This window comes from Carya illinoinensis, chromosome 2 (assembly GCF_018687715.1).
Source record: "Carya illinoinensis cultivar Pawnee chromosome 2, C.illinoinensisPawnee_v1, whole genome shotgun sequence".
Classification (NCBI taxonomy): domain Eukaryota; kingdom Viridiplantae; phylum Streptophyta; class Magnoliopsida; order Fagales; family Juglandaceae; genus Carya; species Carya illinoinensis.
The window spans coordinates 32,978,383-33,001,043 of record NC_056753.1 but is presented as its reverse complement, the minus strand read 5'-3'; the positions used below and the strand labels follow the sequence as shown (position 1 = coordinate 33,001,043).

At 36.6% G+C, this 22,661-nt stretch overlaps 3 protein-coding genes across 8 annotated transcripts; 1 reads left to right on the top strand and 2 right to left on the bottom strand.

The window, feature by feature from the left end:
• Window positions 1-739: 739 nt before the first annotated feature.
• Window positions 740-5,870, bottom strand: LOC122301075 (DNA-repair protein XRCC1). 5 transcript variants are annotated; one of them, XM_043112156.1, is made up of 8 exons: window positions 5,667-5,870; window positions 5,086-5,403; window positions 4,798-4,986; window positions 4,127-4,235; window positions 3,096-3,190; window positions 2,793-2,906; window positions 2,193-2,279; window positions 740-1,178 (listed from the first exon to the last, which is right to left on the bottom strand). In XM_043112156.1, exons 2-8 carry the CDS (start codon window positions 5,275-5,277, stop codon window positions 846-848), a joined length of 1,119 nt encoding a protein of 372 aa, XP_042968090.1. In that variant the 5' UTR covers window positions 5,278-5,403; window positions 5,667-5,870; the 3' UTR covers window positions 740-845. The 5 variants fall into 5 exon arrangements, with proteins under 5 accessions (XP_042968090.1, XP_042968093.1, XP_042968092.1 ...); XM_043112159.1 differs by having other exon boundaries at window positions 3,108-3,190; XM_043112158.1 differs by having other exon boundaries at window positions 3,096-3,181; window positions 5,667-5,869.
• A 1,810-nt stretch (window positions 5,871-7,680) lies between these two features.
• On the top strand, window positions 7,681-13,446 carry LOC122301074 (centromere protein C). The gene is made up of 11 exons (XM_043112155.1): window positions 7,681-8,019; window positions 8,900-9,093; window positions 9,203-9,291; window positions 9,376-9,478; window positions 9,584-9,750; window positions 9,967-10,646; window positions 10,734-10,803; window positions 11,534-11,619; window positions 12,409-12,508; window positions 12,599-12,706; window positions 13,055-13,446. The coding sequence occupies exons 1-11, from the start codon at window positions 7,861-7,863 to the stop codon at window positions 13,180-13,182; spliced, it is 1,884 nt and encodes a 627-aa protein (XP_042968089.1). The 5' UTR covers window positions 7,681-7,860; the 3' UTR covers window positions 13,183-13,446.
• Window positions 13,447-13,796: 350 nt separating this feature from the next.
• On the bottom strand, window positions 13,797-21,952 carry LOC122301073 (protein MLN51 homolog). 2 transcript variants are annotated; one of them, XM_043112154.1, is made up of 12 exons: window positions 21,028-21,952; window positions 18,324-18,426; window positions 18,015-18,211; window positions 17,063-17,919; window positions 16,569-16,683; window positions 15,890-16,009; window positions 15,440-15,495; window positions 15,278-15,323; window positions 15,075-15,145; window positions 14,921-14,998; window positions 14,302-14,395; window positions 13,797-14,205 (listed from the first exon to the last, which is right to left on the bottom strand). In XM_043112154.1, the coding sequence occupies exons 1-9, from the start codon at window positions 21,573-21,575 to the stop codon at window positions 15,118-15,120; spliced, it is 2,070 nt and encodes a 689-aa protein (XP_042968088.1). In that variant the 5' UTR covers window positions 21,576-21,952; the 3' UTR covers window positions 13,797-14,205; window positions 14,302-14,395; window positions 14,921-14,998; window positions 15,075-15,117. The 2 variants fall into 2 exon arrangements, with proteins under 2 accessions (XP_042968088.1, XP_042968087.1); XM_043112153.1 differs by having other exon boundaries at window positions 14,921-15,145.
• Between the last annotated feature and the right edge of the window lie 709 nt (window positions 21,953-22,661).

The following is a 22,661-nucleotide window of genomic DNA, read 5'->3' as shown; positions in this document are numbered from 1 at the left end:
CCTTTGTTATACCAAGTGGTGGCGTCTTGATGTGATAAATAATTTAAATATATACTCTTCCTTTTATATAAATTAATTAATACAAATAAAAATTATTATTTTTATCTCTGATTCTTTCTCCATTCGCTTTTGTCTGTGTCTTTGTCTCTTTTGTTTAGTCTATTGTTTTGATTTTTGCATGTTTGGGATTTAGCAGCTACAAAAATCGGTGGCTCAATCTTTCTACTTAAATCATGTATCACTATCACTTTTACACAAGACAAACCTATTCACGGCATGCAAGCAGCGTAACATGCTTGCGTGCATTAGTTGAATCTTTACTTTATTGCCGTTCTATCGAGTTCGTTGAATCTTTTCTCTTATTTTCATGGGGAAAAAAAAAACAAAAACAAAATTGGACGGAGCAATATTTTTCTGGATGGATTGTAAGAGAGATTTTGTGAATATGTCTGCCCAGCTAATTGATGGGTGCGGGCAAAATCTCTCATCCTCGGGCGAGACTTGATGCCATCCACCCAATTGGGAGCATGGATGGGATAGGGACAGGACGGAGAGGAAGCAAAATCTGTCCGTATTGGAATGGTATCAACCTTACTTCCTTCCCCCTCTCCATCAACCAATCCGCTAACTTTGGGAGATTAATTTTGTTGGGCTCGCAAGATCTTGCCTAAGCTTCATAGATGTGCTTGCCGAGAGAGAGAGAGAGAGAGATTCGTTGATTTTGCTTAGAACTTCGAAATGGAGATGAGGGGAGGTAATGATTTATAGGTGACATGAAAATTCATTCATGATGAGCACAGAAAAATATCACCTTATTTGTCAAGTTAACTGGAATGAGGCCATCGTTAACAGATCTTAGATGAGACAGTTTTGTAGGCAAGCTCTATTTCCTCTTCTGTCATTTCGATGGTTTCATCGCTGTCATACTCTGCTGCATTCTTGCTTTTGCCTTTGATTCTCTCATTCCTCTCATCAGGATTTGGCCTTTTCTTCTTGGTCGAAGGATTATCAGCCAAATTGCCCAGTTCCTCCTCATATAGTTGTTTACAGGTCTTTGCCTGTCTGCAACGCTCCTCATTTGAGATCGAGGCTAACGCATTTCCAGTGCTCTCGAGCCTTGCCAGCTCCTCAACCACATGAGGGATGAAGTTCCACTGCTCAGTTACATGCTGGATATCCTAAAAATCAGACAATACACAAGATCAGGAACAATGTGTGCATTTCGCTGAGTGTGTCTATGTTTTGAGCAAGCAATAGTAGTGAGTTATTACTGCAAAGATGACACATGCCCCCAACCCCCTGGTATGGCAATCCTCAGAATGCAGCTAAAAAATTGTAAATGAAAGTCTAATCGCTTTCCTCTTAACTGTAGGAGAAACTGAGATCACTAGGACCAATCAATCAGGGTCTATAGCAGTTAAAACACCTACTTGGTTGTCTAATCAGTATTTCTCCAAGGAAGATGTCCGAATCAAATAAAATCAAACAAAATCATCTAATGCATTTTCAAGAACAAAATGCCTCCCAATTAAGGGTGGCAATATATTACACGACTCGTTAACCCAACATGAACACGACATGATAATAGTGGGTTAGGGTTTAGTCTTAATGGCTTCGAGTCAAACCATTTTGACCCGTTAAGACACGATTGCTTAACGGGTTGATAACGGATCAACTTGTTTTGACCCGTTATGACACGTTAAGAAAGTTAAAGTTACAATTATACTCTTAAACTTAAAAGTAAAATTGTTAGAATTTCAATTTCGATATTTTTATTATTTGGATTGTAATTTTGGACTTGTAGACTTATCAAAAAAAATTTTGGACTTGTAATTAGTTTTATAATTTTTATAGATATTGTGATTTTAACATTTATATAAAATTATGCTAAATTTAATCAGGTCAAACGGGTTAATTTCGGATCTATTCAATTCATTTACATAAACAGTTTGAAACGGGTCGTATTGTGTCGTATTAACCTATTTCATAATATTCACTAATGGGTCAAAACGAGTTGACACGATATGATCCGTTATGTTAATGGGTTATATTAGGGTTTGAGATTTTGATACGATACGCATAATGGGTCGGCTTAGAGTTGACCTATATAGTATAATATACATGCTTTGATACGATACGAACACGACCCGTTAACACAATTTGACACCCCTACTCCCAATGAGATCAAATACCTGCTTTTGTTCAAGAGAATCAATGACATCTTGTAAGCAGGTTAAGATCCCTTCAGCAGCTATTTTCCTTACATCGCCTGGATCTGGCTGTTAAAAGAAAAGGCTATGATCATAAACAAATTAAAGAAAAACACTTGCAAGTTTAGTACATGATAACCAGGCAAGATATGGATCACGCACTTCTCACCTGCTGTAGCCAATGTCAGTAGGAAGAAGTGGTTTATTAATTAAAAAAAGTACTGTTAAATTCTGCAAACTTTAATGTTTGTTTTGAACCCTGGAAAACCACATTTATGTCAAGAATTGCACCATTTCATGACAATGTCACTATCTCAATTATATATACAGTATTGGTGTAACATGCACAAAACATAGAGGTTGAAGAAATAAGCAAGAGAAACTCAACAAAAAGGGAAAGGCATGCCACCATTCAATAAAATTCAAAACACGAAAAACTATTAGTGATAATTAATACTTAACATATCGAGTTTTATCTTTACAACACAGTAACATCCAAATATCACCAATATGCAAAAATATGTGAATAATTAGAATGCCGAAAAAAATACTAAGAACAACAACAGTAGCAATTGTTCATACCTTTTCATCTTGACTCTCTAGCCATCTGATGGTTCTATTCAAATCATTGACAGCCCACCTCTTCACTTCAGAAGGAGAAAAACACTCGTTGGCAGTATTGGAAGCTAGGTGATGCTTGATACACACCAACACATGGGTCAATATAAAAACATGTTAGAATCAGCACAAAACCTTTTTATCCAGCATATATATACATATACATGCTTAAACGTATGCGTATATGGAATGCCACTACAATGAATGAAAATAGCTAATCAGTTTATTTAGCAAAAATAAGAAATCAAACACGAAATAAGAATTAACCTCTGAGGATACTGGAGCAATTGGCTTTGAATGCCGTCCTCTTTCAGCTTTCTTCTCAGGTTTTTTGTGTGGTGATGCCTTTTGACCTGCGAAAGCTTCATAAGTTCAGAATATAAACTTCCCATGCATAAAAAAAAAAAAGAATTAAAAACCAAAGGCCTCTTAGAAAGCATACCATATATGAATTAAACAGGCATCTAATTTCACGGATAATTACAACAGCTTGCATATTGGCTGTGTTCGATAAATAAAGTACAGATTTGCTTAAAGAAGGATCGACATTTTGGATTTCAATAAGAAATGGTGATAAACTCAATCACACTTTAATTATAAATCAGAATCCTTCAGTAAATAAGCTATCCTCTTCAAATGTTGATATTAAATTGATCACGGACATATTGACCCAACAGAATTTAGACTAATCAAATCCAAAAGAGAATCGACATTGTTATCTTGATACATATACACCACTCTAGCTCTCTTTTAACGTGACATATTGACCAAACAGAATTGGGACTAATCAAATCCAAAAGAGTATCAACATTGTTTTCTTGATACCTATACACCACTCTAGCTCTCTTTTAGCGTGACATTCAAATGTCTCAATTTAAATGATCCATCCATCTATGGTAAATCCACCTGAGGGTATAACAGTATCTGATCTTACTGCCATTCGTCTGACTTGGCAATTCATGCATATGGATCAATCCAAATTTCAACTTCAACATTAATGAAAGCAATATTTTTTAAAAGTCAATTTTATTTTTTTCTGCTGCATGGGGATAGTGGGGCTGAACAAGTGATAAAGTAATCTTATGTAATGGGCATCATGTTGAAACAACATTGAAATTTGCCTTATCTAAAAATTTCTCTTTTGTATACTTCTTGTGTACTTGGCTCACAACTATTCATTTATTTCAATAAAACTTCAATTTACTTTTTTTTTTTTTTAAAAAGTGTGGAAAACTGATAGAAGAAAAAGGAAACCATGCATCACATTTTTCAGACAAATTGTAAGCGAGTAATCTTACCTTGGCTTTCAATGGGAAGGTCCCTTCTCCGCCATGGTTTGCCAACATGCATAAGAAAGCTTTCGATGTCAACAAGCTTCTTCTGTGTATAACACTCAGATATCCACTCCTAGGGCAAACGTGGTAGATATCATCAGCATATCAGTAAAGGTGATTTATCAATGAGTGAATAAATACAGCAGCATCAAAGTTGGGAATAATAAACTCAAAAAAGACATTTCCAATACAGTGGGATGGGGATTCCCATATGCATTATATCTCAGTCATCTAATTTTATAAAGCTTATTGTGCGGTGCAAGGGACCGGGGTTTATTCTGCAGGGGTGGGTCCAAAGGGCCCTGCCTTGGAGAGGTTCCCCGACATAAAAAAAATAAATAAAAAATAAAAAAATAAAAAAAAATTTATAAAGCTTATCAGATTGTAACTCACAAAAAATAGAAAAGGCAACCCCAATAAATCCTAAAATTAGTAAGAAACATAATGCAAATCACATTAACGTCAAACTATCACTTGATTTGATGCCTACTAGTCATATTAATTCAAGAATTCCTACTCAAAAGCTTCATGGACCATTGCTTGCCTTCATTTTAAACATTCTCGAATATAAACAACAGCATCTCACTTCAAAAAATTTATAGACAGATCATATATCTCAACAGAAAGAAGGACACCTTCGAAACAATAGTCCCGCAATCTGACTCGACTTGTCTAAACTTTGGGGTGCTGGGAAATGCACAAACCAAGAGAGTGCAATCCGAGTTCCAGTCCGGCCGATACTCTGCTCCCATTTCCAGTGCTTGTGATCGCAAAATGCCACGCTCAGGATTAACAAAACCTGACAACACAAACACTACACCTTCCTGCCCATACAAAAGAGTAACATTAGCTCGAGCCTGACAACTCGAGTTACACACTAAACCGCGCAAAATGACTAGTCCCATTTTACAGTGATTTAGTACCAGAAGTTTGGAGAGATTTGTGGAGCCTGTTTGTTCTTTTCCACGCCCTCTAGCTTGCTTAGGATTTTCACCCTCATTACTTTCCTCATCGCCACCAACCTTATTCTCTCTCGAACTCATCCACGAAGGAAGGTTTCGCTTCCCAGTCTCATTACCACCACCGTCACTTGCGCTTTTCTTTGATCGAGACATAGCAAAGACCTCTTCAATACCTCAAACTATTCCAATAAAAATACAAACTACACCGAAGATGGCAGTTAACACAGACGCATAGTCCCAATTACAGACAACACCGTGCAGATAGAAGTGACTTACAACCTGCACAAATTACTGACAAAGTGTTACAATTCTAGTGGCAAGATTTCTAAAAATTCATTAACATAAAAGAGAATCCCGAGATTCGCAAGGTAATTAGTCTCTTACATTAAGCATGAATGCCATAAACCCATTAGCAATGATGTCAGATCGCACCCAACCGACCAAAAAAGATATTGGGTCCTCTTGAACCCGTGAATATATCATGCTAAAACTTATGGGCATGCAAGAAAATGTCTCAAACTGAGAGTAATGGGAAAACTCACTCTCCGTTTGCCGTCTCTTTTCCTGCCTGCGACTACCGCCCGCGTTCTGGGTTCTTGAGTCCTCTCAGAAATCTGGGTACACAGAAAGATCTGGGCTTTTCCTGAAATATTCCCCCGCTTAATTGGGCCTGACTAGAAATCACGAGCGGTCCTCCGCCCAGGTTCGACGCTTGCCTTGCGCGAATTTTACACAGTGGAACGGCGTAATTTATTAATTCTGATAGTTTAGGGTGGATTTGGATGTTAAGAAGTATTTAAAAAAATTGTGAATAATAATAAAAAAATGTAAAAAATAATAATAAAGTAATAAATATTAAAAAAAATAAATTAAAAATTATAATAAAATAATAAATTGTAATAATAAGTGTTAAAATACCTCTCATTATTCAAATGCAGCCAAACTAAAAAATAAAATATTCAATATCTTTTTGAGATGTTTTAGCATAAACAAGTGAGTCTCAAATAACTCAACCGAGTTGAATTAACAAATTATAATAAGTCGAGTCGTACTTAAATGGATAGATATTCATTGCGTTGATTATTTAATTGAGACTAAAGTTTAATGTTAATCGAATAGATATGAATCGAATTGTGGGATGGATGAATTCATTTACAACTAGCGTAGGATCCATGATGGATTTCTTATCATGACTACCATGCCAACTGCCAAATACAATTAGAGAGATTCCAAGAATTATATTAGAAATAAAAATCATCGATTTTTGGGGAAAAAAAAATTAAGAGTAAAGGCTCTATTTGGGTACTTAAAAAGGCAAAACGATGACGAATTGAGGCGCGTAAGTTTACTAGATCGGATCGATAAGTATATTAATTGATTCCGGTCCATATAACTGTATAATTTCAATTTTTTCACATCTCAGTATATGAATTTTTTTAATCGGACCGGTCAAAGTATATATATAGTTCTTTAGATTTTGTATATATATTATATTATATAATAGTTACATAAATTAATTACGTATTTTCTATCTAATTTATCACTATTGACCATATAAAATGTTAAACATATTATTAACTAATATATTATATTTGATTAAAAAAAAAGTATATTATATGATAAATCATAAGATTATATGCAATGATACATAATATTTTTTCCTTTTCTTTTATAGTTTGTTTTTTCATTTAGAGTTTGGATGATATTTCATTTTATAATTTCTCTTCCTTTTTTTTTTGTTTCAAATTTTATTACAATAATTGCTAATTTTTATGGATGGATATTGATAATTCCGATAATTTTTCTAAATTTTATTTAGACTATTTTCAAGAATAAAATGTACACATAAAGTTAAATAGTCGATATTTAAAATTAAAAAATCTTAAATTTTTTGTATGTTTAACCCATTGTACATTAGTTTAAATCGAATAGATCGATAAATAATAGTCTAATTCAGTCCATAGAGGTAATTGGTCCTGTCTCGATTCAAAAATTAGGTGGACCAAAATTTTCAGTGTGGTCCAAAAATTCTCCTACAAATCAATCGGATGAGACCAATTACACCCTTAATGTGGGTTTGAGTGTTGAGAAGAATTGTGAATATTAATAAAAAGTAATAATAAAATAATAAATAATAATAAAAAGTAAATAAAAAGTAATGAGTAGTAATAAAAATATGTAAAAGTAATAATAAAGTAATGAATAGTAGTGAAAAGTGTTGAGAGTATCTTAATACTCAAATGCAACCTAAGAATGAGTTTGGATGTTGAGAAATATTGAGGAGAATTGTGAATAATAGTAAAAAATATATACAAAATAATAAATAATAATAAGAAGTAGATAAAAAATAAAAAATAATAATAAAAGTAAATTAAAAATAATAATAAAATAATAAATAATAGTAAGAAGTGTTGAGGATACCTACTTCTACGTCTACGTCTACGTCTACGAGTATACCATTCCTTGTTCGAAATTATTTAGAAATGTGAGGATGCTAGGTGAAAAACCGTTGCCCCAGGGACACATCTGAAAAATCGTAGAAAAGAGAAAATTCAAGGCAGACACCTAGGCAGTGCCATACACTCTTGGCAACAATATCGCGACAGTAGAGACTCCCGCCCACGCTCTTTTCGAATTACATCCCTCCGGCTCCCACTCTCTCTCTTAGATCTGTAGTCTCTCGCTTGGTCTTGGTACGGTTCGTCCGGCTCCTCTTTCCAAACCCCGACGCCGGAAATGGTAGCCGAATCTCGGAGCTCTGATCCGTTGGATCCGCTTTCAGCCTACTCGGGTCTCTCCCTCTTCCCCAGGACATTTGGAGTGGCGCCCGAGCCGTTGAAGCCGTACGAACCCGACGCTGATCTTGACGCCATTCACAACCGCCTCAAGACTATGGTACTTTCTGTCGTCCAGTCTTGCATCTCTCTCTTTCTCTCTCTCTCGCTGTGCTTGTTTAATCTCCACTAATCGAACTTGACTTTTAGGGTTTCCTCTAGTTTACGAGTTTAAAATTAAATCCCGACTGGTTGCGAGAAATTTAGCCTTATAAAGTATGGTAGACGTTCGAGGTTTTCTTTTTATCATCATCATTGTTATTAATAATAATAATATTATTATTATTCTTTTGAGGATATTGCAAATTAAAATTAACTGAGATTGATGTGGCTATTTTTATCTCGGGATTTCAATTCGGTCATATTTTCAGATGAAGAAACGTAGAGATTCTTTGATCGCTTAGAAAAAAATAGATTAGAGAAGGGAGGAAGGCGAAATTTTAGGACCTTTTCTACTTTCGTTTTTTTTTTTTTTTTTTAATTTTATCTGAGACCTGGAAAAATGTAGGCTGGATTTTTGTCACAGCATAATTTCTTAGAAGAATCAAGGAAATGAGCGTTTGAGTCATTGCCTTTGCTCGTTTGTTTTAATTATTTGTAATCTGAGAAAGCTAGAAGCTGCTTTCAGTCACATCCAGAGGCTAAAACAGTTATCTAGCTCAGTTGAGTTGATATATGAAGGATCAATGCGAGTCTTCTCATCGATCAAATGAAGCACCTGAAAATTGAAGAATACAGGGTTAGGATTGAACTCATTCTTTATTATTTTTTCAGAATTCTTGCCACCGAATGGTTTATTCCACAATGGATATCCCCTTATTAAGTAAGCATAAATACAGAGCAGGTTACTTCAGTGTAGCCATAATTCCATGGTAATGTGCCATAATTTCATTTTATTCACAAGAAAATGATCATATTTTTTGGTTTTCCTGCACTTTCAGGCATTAAAAAGTCCCAGTAAACTTCTAGCGCAGGCAAAAACTATTACTGCTGATACTTCAGTGCTTCTGAACTCTGAAATTGCCAAATGTGAAGAGAAAAAGGTAGGTGCTGCAAAAGATAAGGAAAGTCTTCAAGAAAGAAGGCCAGCCTTAGGCCGTAAGCGGGCTCGATTTTCCTTGAAGCCCGATATAACGTAAGTTCATAGTTGCTGTCTAATTTTTATAAAAAAAAGTGGCTGTTTTTATTTTTTTTATTTATTTTTTAAGTCTTCAGATGACCTAAGTCATATCTTCATTTCACAGTCAGCCTGCTGTAATTTTGGAACCAAATTTGGACATTGATCGACTAAAAGACCCAGAGGAGTTCTTCTCAGCCTATGAACGACTTGAAAGTAAGTTGCAGTCTGTTTATATTCTGGAACTCATCCTACAATCATATGGATAAGACTTTTTTTTACTGTGTAATTGGTGCTTAGATGCCACAAGAGAGTTACAGAAGCAGATCGGTGGCATGTCAAAGGATTTTGATCAGCGCAACCCATCCACAATTGCACGACAGCGTCGACCAGGGATCCTAGGGTATGATCATCAGTCTCATCATGGATCCCCACTATGCTTTTTTATCTTGTAGCTTATTTTTATTAAAAAAATTATGTGGAATAACCTTATTATTTTATGACCCAGGCGGTCAGTTAGATACAAGCACCGCTATTCATCAGTGAATTCCGAGAATAATGAGAATGTTGTAAGCTCTCAAGAGACATTTGAATCAGGCATTGTGAGCCCACTTAATGCTATTTCACAATGCGAAAATGACCAAAATCTGGCATTACAGGAGAGGGAATTAGCTGGTAAGTGGGCACCATTATATAGTAAAATTAGTCAACCTAGTCGATGTTATTTTTTTATCGCTAAACAAAATTTTATTGATCATAAGAATAGGCAAAGGCCCAGGTATACGAGTATCACCTGAGCATTTTATACTAGTATCCATTTATTTCTTTATTTTGCCGAGTTTTTGTTTTTTAATAGATGCTTGATATCATGATTAATTGCATTTGAAATAGGTTCAATGGACGAGCCAGAGAACAAAGTTAGTCAAATCTTGGATGAATTGCTATCTGGTAATTTTGAAGATCTGGAAGGGGATGCAGCAGTCAGTCTTTTACAGAAGCGCTTGCAGATCAAACCCATTGATCTAGAGAAGTTAACTCTCCCAGACTTGAGAGGTTTTCAAAAGATCGATGCGAAATCTTCAAGGCAAAACATGCCAAAGCCTCGGAATGCTCTAATGGACATAGGTAATCTGTTAAAAGGAATTAGCAGTGAAACACCCGTGAAGATGATACATGAGGCAGAAAGCTCTGTTCATCACCTAGCTTCACCGACACCCCCAAGAAGTCCATTTGCTCCATTATCATTATTACAGAGACGACTTTTGCAGTCGAAGCCCTCAAGTGATCCATTTTCAGTTCCTGATTTTGGGGAAGTTGACATTGCAACTGCTAAAACAGGTTCACCTGAGGTGGCTAGTGGAGATTTTACTTGTACATCTCAAACAGTCGTGCAAGGTAAGTCAAGGAGACTTTCTGTTGGAGTTGATATCAGTTCAAGTGGAACTCGTGTTGGCAATTTGGATAATGTTGGAGGCACTAATATGGATAATGAAGTTATCGATGAGCAATTCAGTGAGCATGATGCTAATATTTATCCGCACTCAAATGGATCCAATAACTTGGAGGAAAAGGTAAATCTTTTTTGTTTTGTTTTTTTTTTTTTCAATTGTTATTTTTTTAATTTGAATGCCATGTATTTTTACTGTGACATAATTCAGGTGGAAGACATGCTAGGAACTGTGGAAGTAGTGGCTTCTCAAAAGCCCAATCGTATCATGGCTGACTCAAGTGAGGAAAAACTCAAACTACATTCAGACTCCATTGTTTATGATCACATTTATCTGTTTTCGCGTTATGATAAATCCTTGTGAGAGGCCAATGACTAAATTTTGGATTTTTGGGTTAAATTAGTACAGTTTATCTAGTAATGGATGCAGGAGTTGATTTTGATCATTGTTTGGTTCTCTGTAGAAAAGAGGACAAAGCACTGTCTAGACTATTAGAAGCAATGCAATGAACCTCTAAGCTAGATTCTTAATCCATAGCATAATCAAGGAGGTCCTGAAGAGATAAACTTGACCATATGATACATTGTGACTTCCTAATCCTCTGATAGATGCGAGAGACTCAGATCATGATGGATTTCATGTGAACCATTTAGATTTTCAAAAGGTTGTTTGTCCCCTCCAAAGTGGGTGCTACAAATTCATGTTGATTATCTGTATCCATAATCAACTAGTTCAACCAAGACAAGGTAAATGGAACTGGCAAATAGGTACTTTAACACATTATCAATGAACTATTTTGTGTCCAAAATAAGCTTTTTTTTTTTCTTTTTTCTGTTTTTTTTTTTTTTTTTTTTTTTTTTTTTTCTGTGGCAAAGTTTCCATTCTTGATGAATTTGAATCCTAAATTTTGTAAGGCAGCTATAATTTCAGTTTCCTGTCCACTAGAATTCTATGTTTTGTGCTTTAGATGGTTTCAACTTATCTGTGCCTTTTGTCATCTTCTCTATCAGATCAATCAAGTCCTCTTGTCATTGAAGACTCTGCAGTACATGGACTCTACAGAGCCTCAAACAACATCCCAGAACAGCATAAAGAGGTTACCATTTTTCCCTATTCATTTTCTTTCATCCATTCTTTTATACAGACATGTATATATTCATATTCTAGCACTTGTATCTGAGTGGTGTTGAAATTGAACTTGAGTTGGGAAACATGGTGCCATAGTAGAGGATGGATCGTGAATTTTGATTTTGAGTTAGTTTTCCGTGTATCATTGTTTATACCCAATTTAACTAAGCTTTAACTCTTGTTAAATTGGGATTGGCTCCAAAATACCTCAACATTTATATATTTTGTTAATAATCTGTTCATTCATTTATGACAAAATTGACGATTGAAAGGGAATTTTCTGGTTCCATAGATTGTTCAAGCAAATAGGCAGTTGGATGTTGTAGTGAGTGTTGATTGTTCAATCTGAAGTCCTATGTTCTCTATTTGAACATGGAGTTAGAGCAATCAAGAATTAGGAATCCTGGAAGGTGTAACGGTCAAGAATTTTGGATGTTTGTTACCTTATTTACGTTAAATCCTCTCGCCTATGTTTATTCTTGAGTCCAAATAATTTTGAGTAATTTATTAGTTAATTTTTATGCCTTCTATCTGCCATAGAAGGTTTTTTTCTTTTTGGGAAATATTTATGGCCTAACACCTCTCCCCATCCCTTTGCCGTTTGGTTCAAGGCCTCGAGACAACCTTTGGTATATCTAGATTCGATAAAATATTTATGTCCAAAAGAATGATTTGCTTTTTTACGGTTGGTTCTCCTTTTGATATTATATGCTATGCTTGAAAGTTGTTTTTATTGTCTCTTGATGCAAAAATCCAGGAAAGTACCAAGGTATCATTGAATGAGCATATTGAAGTGAAATCAAGTCAGCCCGGAGAACGCAAAAGGAAAAAACTCTCTCACAGGCAAAGCCTTGCAGGTGTTCATTTCTAACAATCTCAAATATGTTTAACTGAAAATTTTTTTGGGTTATTTTGTTGGATTAATTGGATGTATATTGTCTTCCTAGGAGCTGGTTTATTATGGAAATCTGGGGTAAGGCGAAGCACCAGGATCAGGACAAGACCCCTGGAGTACTGGAAAGGTGAAAGATTATTATATGGACGTATCCATGAAAGTGAGTATTCTCGTGTCAATTTTGTTGGGTTAGGAACTCAATGTCACAAGTATTTCTCGTATTATATGAACGCATCCTTGAAAATGTGTTGAAGGGTGTGGTCATGGGATCAAGACCACCACATGCATAACTTACTAAAAAGAAAGTTCCTTGATAGTGCACGAAAATCTTGCATTCAAATCCTTTGTGGTGAGCAGCTGAATATGGGGCAAAAAAGTTTGGTTTGCTTTTTGTTTTGATATTAATTAAATCATCATGATTTGTTACAACTTTTTAACGAAATATCTATTCATGTAATTCCATTTCCCGTGTAGGTAATAGAGATTTGTTGTATCATACCTTTTGCAGGTCTGGCAACGGTTATTGGATTGAAGTACGCTTCTCCTACAAAGGAAGGTGGAGAACCCACTCTCAAGGTGAAATCTTACGTCTCGGATGAATACAAAGAGCTTGTCGAACTAGCAGCTCTACATTGAGATGACTGAAGTTTTTAAGCAATGGTAGGAAGTAGGTACCCCCCAACAACTTCTCCTATGTATTCTGTCTCCCGGCACCCTTCTTTTTTCTACTTTGTAACCGAGAATTGGCGGGGAAAAATATAAAGAAAAGAAAGAAAGTAGTTATTGAGTTCTAATTGTGGTAAATAGTCGTGGACAATTAGCTTCTATACTGAAACTTTTCATTGATATGTGGGAAGTTAAATGTCATTGCAGAATGTAGGCGGAAAGCCTCTTGCCTTATGTTTTTTTCCGATTTCGCCCAGAAATTTTGTAGAATACATTGTATTGATCGTAAATTAAACTATTAACTATCCCATGCGGAATGAAATAACTATTTTTTTATATATAGAAGATATAGTTATTTTGTCATTATTAGCAATAACTAATCTATATAATAGTTATTCCTTAAAATTTTAAAAATAAAAAAATAGATTTTCTTAAAACTAACAAAATCTAAAAATAATAGGCGCGAACTACTCCCCGTTCCCCCTGGCAACACTCGGAATTTGGCGAGGCAGTTGCAGAGGTTGGGATCCTCCACCTACGTAGATTTGCATGTCAACGCTAGAAGCAAATAAAAATTAGGCCAATAGAACAAATCATAGACAAGCGTGGTTATTGCCTAGAGAGAGATAAGTTATCACAAATAATAGTCTGTTAAAACATCAGTAACCCAAAACCCATTACACCAAATACTAAATACCACCACCAACCTGACACTCCCGTGGTGTACTCTTATAAACTCTTGGCTGCAACATTGCCAGCAACTATCCTCAAGTGGAGAAAATCCCATTCATCTTAAGGTCCTCTAAAAATAATTGTTATTTGTCACGAAGAAAAAAATTTAAACCCACACCCTTTATATAAATAGAAAAAATTAACGCCACTGATCAAACAGCTGCTGCACAATGGATCTTGTTCTTTTGACTTTCTCTATATCTTTGGAAGCCACCCTACATTTCTCACAAGCTTCACTAGAAAACCAAACCACAAGAAAACCTGAAAGCAATAATGACAAGACATTATCACAATTTCATCCAATGCCAACTAGCGAGACTTTAAGTTCAGTGATTATCATTTGATGCATATTCCTACCTCACTTTTAAACAAGGAACTGCCACCTGTCAAGCCTCAATATTGTTCTCAAGTTATTTAGTGCAGCATGAGCAGGTGTTTGCCATATATAACTCTGTGAGAGAGAGAGAGAGAGAGAGAGAGAAGGGTCAGGCTGTCAGCACAGAGACAAAAATTGTAAACGCAGGTGCAATTAACATATAGACAATTAATCACAATGACTAAAAATCAAAAAGAGCAGGTCGAAAGAATCGATTATTACTTTAATCACACGATGATCAACTCTGAAATTCGATCAGATTGACTCGTGATTTTTATCCTAATGGCCTTGCCTATAATGCAGAGAATTAAAGAGGAAGGGGTAAAGGAGGAGAAGGGTAGTATACCATGAAACGCACAGCTGAAATCTCACATTTGAGTTAATATTATAGAATGACCATGTAACGTGTAGAAAAGAGTACAAAATCTCAGGATATTAACACAGCAAACTTTTAAATTCATCTTTTCATACCCAAAAACACAAAATATGAATTTTATAAAATAAAAACTATATAGTAATAAAATGCATTAATATTTTGATAAGTATAATAAATAATTAGAAAGAAAAATAAAATGCATTAATTACAGCAAGATTAATTACCTAAAATGTCGGGAACCTATTGCGGCCCAAAGTGCTCTAAAACAAAAGCTAGAGATCACAAAGGGCCTGGAGGAAGGCCTGCAGTACCAAGCAATCACAACTCAGAATTTTGCAGCACCCAAAGGACAGAAAAGTTCGATTGGTGATAGTAAACCTTTATCTGCTTATTAAAACCTGCTCCATTGTATCTATGTACTTCACTGGCCAAAACTCATCTCCGAGTATCTGCAATAATGGGAAAGGAAAACTAAAAGATTTTAAGAGGCAACACAAGAGATCACGTTCCTCCACTCCACCCTAACCAGGGTGGATGTGGCAAAGACATATTTGGCACCAAAAATAAGTAATCCAACTTGCCTCCGAGGCTTATTTTGTCGCTGCCCAAATTCATCATTCCCAGGTTCTGCAGGGAAACGAAGTTACATTGACAACAGGATTATAATAATAAAATGATGATATATTTAGGAATTAGTGATGACACCAAAGTTCAAGGCTACAGAGTTGATGAAAATATCTTACCAGGCCTCTGTGAAGGCTTCCATTCCTTATTGGTTTTGTTCAAATTATTTTCTTGGCTACAAAGGAACCAAAAATACAATATAAGAACAGTGCAATGCTGTTGGAACAATTACATTAGTCAATAGCAGCATCATCAAAGTATCAACTTCCATAAAATGTGTACAATGGCCATATGCCAAACAAGTAGTCATGATAAAATCACAGTATTGACCAAATCTCTGCCAGTCAACATTTTTTTTAAAAATATATCTCCACCACAACATTCAAGTATCTCCACCAGACAACATTCAACTAACAATCTAGCATTAGAAACTAAAGGAAATATAACCATAGAGAAATGCCTCAAATTACACTTCAACAAACACAAATTACCAGGTTAAACAAAACAAAGCATTGATACCATCTCTGATCATTGTAAATAATCAAACACATGGAAAACATGCTACCAACCTTGAGGCACCGATTGAAGATGTCTGTCCTGAAGGGCGAGCATGATAAGCACCATCAACAACATAGGGTGAACAATATGGGGCCCCTAAAGCTCCTGCTGGACCCGCCAAAACCGGGAGCCTGAAGAACATAAAAATGATCATCACTCTTTCCCTTTAAAAATATATATTTTTTAATAGGTAATCAATAAAGTCTTATTCATAATATATTAGGCATAGCCAAATACACAGGACGCATACATGAGTAATAACTAAGTAGGAGTTACAACCGAAATAAGAAACTCATGGACATTAAAATCTACTGCCCCCGCCCAAAAGAACACAGTTTTAAAAAAGAAAGCTTTCAACTCATCCATTGTCCACTCACGATCTTCAAAACTTCTATCATTTCTCTCGCCTCCAAAAGGGATCAGTTTCTTGTTTAAACATCTCCCTTCCAGTTGTAAAATAGAAGGGATTTCCAAAAGCTAATCCATAAGTTTCTCTTCATCAGGATGCATATTTCCTAATCCAAAGGATTTTTTTTTATAGGTAATACTTCAAAGGAACTTTTAATTAGCCATTAATTAAGTCATTACTTATAAAACAATTAGCCATTAATATTACAATAATCATGTCCGACACAGAAGATCCAAAGAAGACAAGACGACTCACAGAAGAAACTGCAGATTATAACATACCATGTCATCTCAGAATTTCCCAAACCAAGTTGTGGCTGAGCAACATAACCAGGGAACGCCATGCCAACAGCAGGAACTCCAATACCACCAGGATGCTGGCCTCCAAATTGCATAACTGCACATAAACCAAACCAGATAAGAACAAGAATAAAGTAGGACAAAGAAAGGAAAAAACAAATATACAAGGATTCCATAAACTCTGCAGTAACATACATGTACATAAATATAAAGCTGTTCCCAATGCCTCACAAAATCATGGCATAATAAGTAGGTATGAAAAATTTAGTTACTAATCCACATCCAACAAATAATTTTAGAACTACCTACACAATTTAATAACTAATATATGATTAAAAAAAAACACTTAACACTTGAGTGTATCCAAAAACAGCAATCCAAAAATGAGTGTTACTTGTATGACATTCCAGAGACTTTTTTTATTATCTGGCATTTTTTTTCCTTAATAATTGAGGAAGAGATCCAAGAAACTTCACCTGGCAAAAATGCTGGAGCCCCGGAGAGGTTTTGATCACCATGGCCAACTGCCATGCTCCCAGTAGCTCCCATAACCTGAGCCCCACTGTACACAACAGATCCCCTCCCAGTACTTTGAGCATTGACTTTTCCATTTCCAACCAATGCAACTTTGGATTTATTTGATTCTGAAGGAGATTCAGCTTCTCCGGGTTCATAAGAACTTATTGAAGGACCTGTTTTTGGTGGGGAGGATGCTTGAGAACCACTACCAGGGCGCTGGCTTGCCTGCTGTGCAGGAGCTTGCACAGAAGGCTGAACTCTGCTCTGAGCAGGACTTCTCTTAAGAGCATGGAAATTTTTTGAAGGAGAAACTCTATTGACTTGGTTATGAGGAGCAGCAGGTTGATAACTCGCCTGTCCTGCAATAGCTAAACCCCTTCCCGGAGGCCTGGTTGGAGGATATTGAGTAGCACTAACGAAGGACGATCCAGAAAGCGGAATTTGCGAATTAGTCATAGGCTTTCCAGCACCTGGATTGATGGACTCATCGATAAAAAGCTTGTCCATGCCAACAGATTCAGCTATGTTCTTCCCTCGACGCAATGCATTTGCTTGTTGGACAGAAGAACCATCATCCATAACATTTGGGGGAAAACTCCTGTTGGAACTACCAGCTTGTACATCTCTTTTGTGCAACAGAGTGATGTCTTTATTGGAAGATCCTGAAGGGTAAAATGGAGGAGAAGCAGAATTCAAACTTGATGCAAACACTTGCCTCCTACTAGCAGTAACAGATCCAGATTCCACATTTGACACGGGCATGAAAGCTCTCCCAGAATTAGCATGTGAAGTTTTCTCAGGAGGCTTCCCAGATCTGAAACATCAGCAAACATAACAAATTTTAAGCATAACCTGATGAGATATGAGAAAACATCGACTGAAAGCCATTGAGGTCAATGTTATACTTACTGTTTTCTTTCAGTCGGTCGTGCCTGACTTTTGTTTTTAAATGTGGGTTCAAATCGTCTGGGCCCTCTTCCTCTCACACTCTTAGGTGCTTGGCTTTGGTTGTTATTCACTTTAGACCTACTCCCTCTTGAATACCCTCGGTCAATACTTTGATTTTTACTACGACCTCGATAATGACCCTTAGAATTTCTCCGACCCTGGTATAATGTTGAAATCATGCATCAGAAACGCAAAAGAGAACGGGCGGAGGAACAATTAAAATAATATCCACCAGGAAGATCACAAGTGTCTAAGACTCTACACCCTCACCTCTTCATAATGCCTTTCCTGAAAAGTCAGCTCCTCGAACTTATCATGGCCCCATTTTCGGTCATCTTGTGACTCCCACAACCTCCTTCCACCATGTGTACGCCTGACAAAGCAATAACAGATTAACGCATTGTTTACTATGAATGGCCTAGATAACAAAGGAGAACCATTAAAAAACAAAAACAGGATAATAGTTCATCTGAACTGTAAATCAGACTTTCATATTCGTCTCTCCAATATCACTCGATATAAACCAGGGTAGGGGCAGGAATTCAGTAGGCATCAAATACAGAAGTAATGCCTTTGTAGTATAATCCTGACAGAATAAACTGGATTTGATCACATTGAAAGACAAGGGAAAAAAATCTAAATTTTCAGAAATACCAAGCAAAAGAATCTCAACAGCAATGCCATTGCCAGAGGGGGAAGGAAGTACTTAATCCACCCAGAAAATGCAACTGGATATGAGTACAACAAGATGAATTCGCACTTTCTAAGTAAGTGTCTTTCAATAGTCAAGCTATAATTTCAGAAATTGTTCCTGTGGGCTCTGTCTCGAATTCTAGGGGCTTGGCAAACATTTTGGGTTGTAAGATCTCGTCGCTTCCCACGAAATATCTAGGCCTTCCCTTGGGTGTGCCCCTTATAAATCTTTGTCGATTTGGGATGGAGTGATTGAGAAAATAGAAAGGTTAGCTGGGTGAAAAAGGATTTATTTATCCAAAGGGGGAAAATTTACTCTGATTAAAAGTATGCTGTCCAATCTTCCATCGTATTTTCTCTCCCTCTTCCCTTTGCCCGTTGGGGTGGCTTGTAGAATTGAAATAATCTCTTGCAGTTTTTTGTGGGGTGGTCTTGGTGATGACAAGAAGCTGCATCTAGTAAGTTGGGATAAAGTGTGCTCATCAGTTACTTGTGGGGGTTTGGGGATCCGTAATTTGAGGCCTTTTAATAAAGCTCTTCTTGGAAAGTGGCTTCGGAGATATCAACTAGAGAGGGATATGTCATGGAAAAATATTTTTGATGTTAAATAGGGGAGAGCGCGGGGGTGTTGGTGTTCTAATGAAGTCAGAAGTGTGTATGCTGTGGGCTTGTGGAAGTACATACAGAATGGTTGGGGGGATTTTGCTAAACATGTTTCCAAAAGGTTGGAGGAGGAAATAGGATTCGCTTTTGGCATGATTTTTGGCATGGGGAATTGACTCTCAAGAATGCTTTTCCTTCCCTATTTAAAATGGCAAGAGACAAGGATGCTGCTGTTGCTGATTCGGTATCTTTTTCCAATAATATTCCCAACGGAATGTGAGATTTTTTAGAGATGCTCATGATTGGGAAGTGCCGATTATTACTATTTTTTCAGTAGACTGAATGACATTAAAATGGTGCAGGAAGGAGAGGACAGAACGTTGTGGAAACACTGGAAATTCAATTTTCTGTCAGCTCTTATTATAAAGTGCTGATGTGTCATTGTGTCAACCAATTTCCTTGGAAGTGTATTTGGAAATCCAAGGTTCCGACCAAAGATGCTTTTTTCTGCTAGTTGGCATCACTCGGGAAGATTATAACCACGGATAATTTGAGGAAGCGAGGTATAATATGCCTGGGCAGTGTTATTTGTGCAAGAAAGATGGGGAGCTGGTTGATCATTTGTTTATGCATTGTAAGGTCACAAAGAATTTTTGGGATGAGATTCTCAGCAGGTTGGGAATTGCTTGGGTGATGCCCAAGAGAGTGGTGGATCTATTGGCTTGTTGGAAAGAATCCATGGGCAGCCATCACACTGCTGATATTTGTAAGATGATACCTCTATGTCTAATGTGGTGTTTGTGGCTAGAAAGGAATGGACGCTGTTTTGATGACGGAGCTCACTCGTTGGGAGAAATTAGACATTTTCTTTCGAACTCTTTGTTCTTGGGCGAATACTCTTGTATTGAATGGGGATTCTTTAAATGTTTCCCTTTTAGACTTTGCCACTTCCTAGTTTCATAGCTTGTATTTAGGTGTTTCCGCTTGTATACTTCCTGTGTACTCGGGCTAAGCCTATCTACTTGCATTAATCAGTTTTCTTTTACTTATAAAAAAAATAAAAATAGTCGAGCTATAATTTCAATAGGATTATGGAACAATCAACATTCCAATATATTGCATATTCACAACTTTTTTTTTTTTTTTTTTATAGATAAATCAAGAAGTTATATTCATAGAAATAGGCAAAGCCCAGGTACACAAGAAGTATACATGAGGAACACCTAGCTAGAGGTTACAATAGAAAGAAGAAGGTCATGGACCCTAAGCCCGTTACGCATATTCACAATAACTAATTTGGTGTTCATTTAACATACCCCAAATGGTAGCACAAAAGCCCCTCAAGCTACAACTCAATCTTAAACTAATCCAACATTTGAACTCACGATATAATCTATCCTGAAAAAAAAGAAAGAAAAAAAAAAAAAACCCATTAAAACAAGCTTACATCTTCATTCTGACTTGTTTTTGTCTAAATGCCAATTCAAGGTCAATACCAAAAATATAAAACTGTTATAGATCAAGGCCAATGCAAATTAAACCTAGACTCCAAACATATTCCAATACGTTAAAAATTTTTTTTGATAAGTAGAAGGCTGAGTTTGAATCCAATACGTTAAAAAATAAATAAATAAAATCATGCCTGAGCCGATAATATGAGCCCAAAACCAAAATATACCTGGGTCGACCACCAGCATTGTCCCTAAACCGATCATCATGCATATAGAAAGCCCCGGCAGTGGGCACCGCAAAGGGCTCATTCTCCTTCTTCTCCTCCCCCTCTCCCCGATCCTCTCCCTGTACCTCTGCCAAATCGTCCACAGACCTCCTCTCATCACCGTGCGCTTCATTAACATTCAACCTTGAAACCGCTGAATCGACCCCACTACCAACACGCGTCTCTCCTTCAATCCTTCCGTCCCCATATAACTCCTCTTCTTCTTCCCCTGCATCCCCATCCAGCTCAACCTCCCCTTCTTCATCTTCTTCGTCTTCCTGCTCTTCTTCCTCATCTAGTTCTTCATCATCCTCGTACTCCGCGACCCCGCCCTGGCCGTCCGATTCGTCCGAATGAGTCACAACCCTCCTGTCCACCCTCGGTTTCTCTCTCCTCTCTCCTTCGCCTTCCTCGTCATCACTTGCTTCTCGCCTCCGCATCGCCAGCGACCGCTTCACTTCCTCTGGATCGCTCTCATATTCTACCTCTTCTTCTCCCGCCGTAGCCATCAATTCCTTCCAAAAAAAACCTAAAAATCCTAATTTTTCTCGGAAATCAAAACACCAATCTCAGAAAATGATAAATCAATCGATTCCAGAAGAAGCACTGAAATCCCCCTAAAATCCCTGTACAACCGAAACAGCTGATGAAAAACTCGGGCAATCCAAACGAGAAGAGGCCCTAGGCAACTCACTCGAGAACCAAACACCAATTAGATAAAATCTTGTGAAAACGAAGCCCCTAGAAGCCCAAAAAAATTGAAAATAATTAGATTACTGGGATCTCAAGGGTAGCGTCGGTGAAACCCTAGATTTTGAGAGAGGATTTTTGGATTTTCGGTTATGTCGTCAGCAATTGAGAGAGGTTTTTGGACGAGAGGTAAAAGGGATATATCTTGCTTTGGGGGGGTATATTTGGAAAGTAAAATTCAAGAGATGGTGTTTGGGATTGGCCAGCATCTGACACGTGAGATGGCTATCTTTTACTTATAGATTCTGATATCGTCAGTCGTCAGTCGTTCGACGGTCAAAGTTAAGGTGAATCCGAAGCCTGTATCTACAACCAATGAATTAATGTCACGTAAGCATTACAAAATCAAACGTTGAGATCCTGGTTTACCTCTTGCTTTGCATTGGACAGTAGTTACAAAGATGTAGACATTTAAGAAGCTGAAGAGAGGCCCCAAATATATAGTGAAATAAAAATTTTATGTGCAGTCATTTTTATAAATTTTTTTGTGCACTTCAGTGATATAATTAGTTGTATATTAAAAAAAATTAATCTAGTTAATCATATCAGTAGAGTGCATAAAAAATATATAAAAATAACTATATATAGCATTACTCATAGTGAAAAGCCCACCTATAATGGTCATAGTGTCATGCACTGATTGTTTATTTATGTATATGAAAAGGCAGGGGCGGAGTTTGAGTGATACCCGATAAAGTTTTGAATTGTGCAAGTTTCACCTCTTTCTTTCTTTTTTTTTTTTTTTTTTTTTTAAGGAGTAAAATTTATTATTAAAATTTTTTTTATCGATCAAATATTTATTTATTTTTTTAAAAAAATGAGTATACAATACTGACATAATTTAT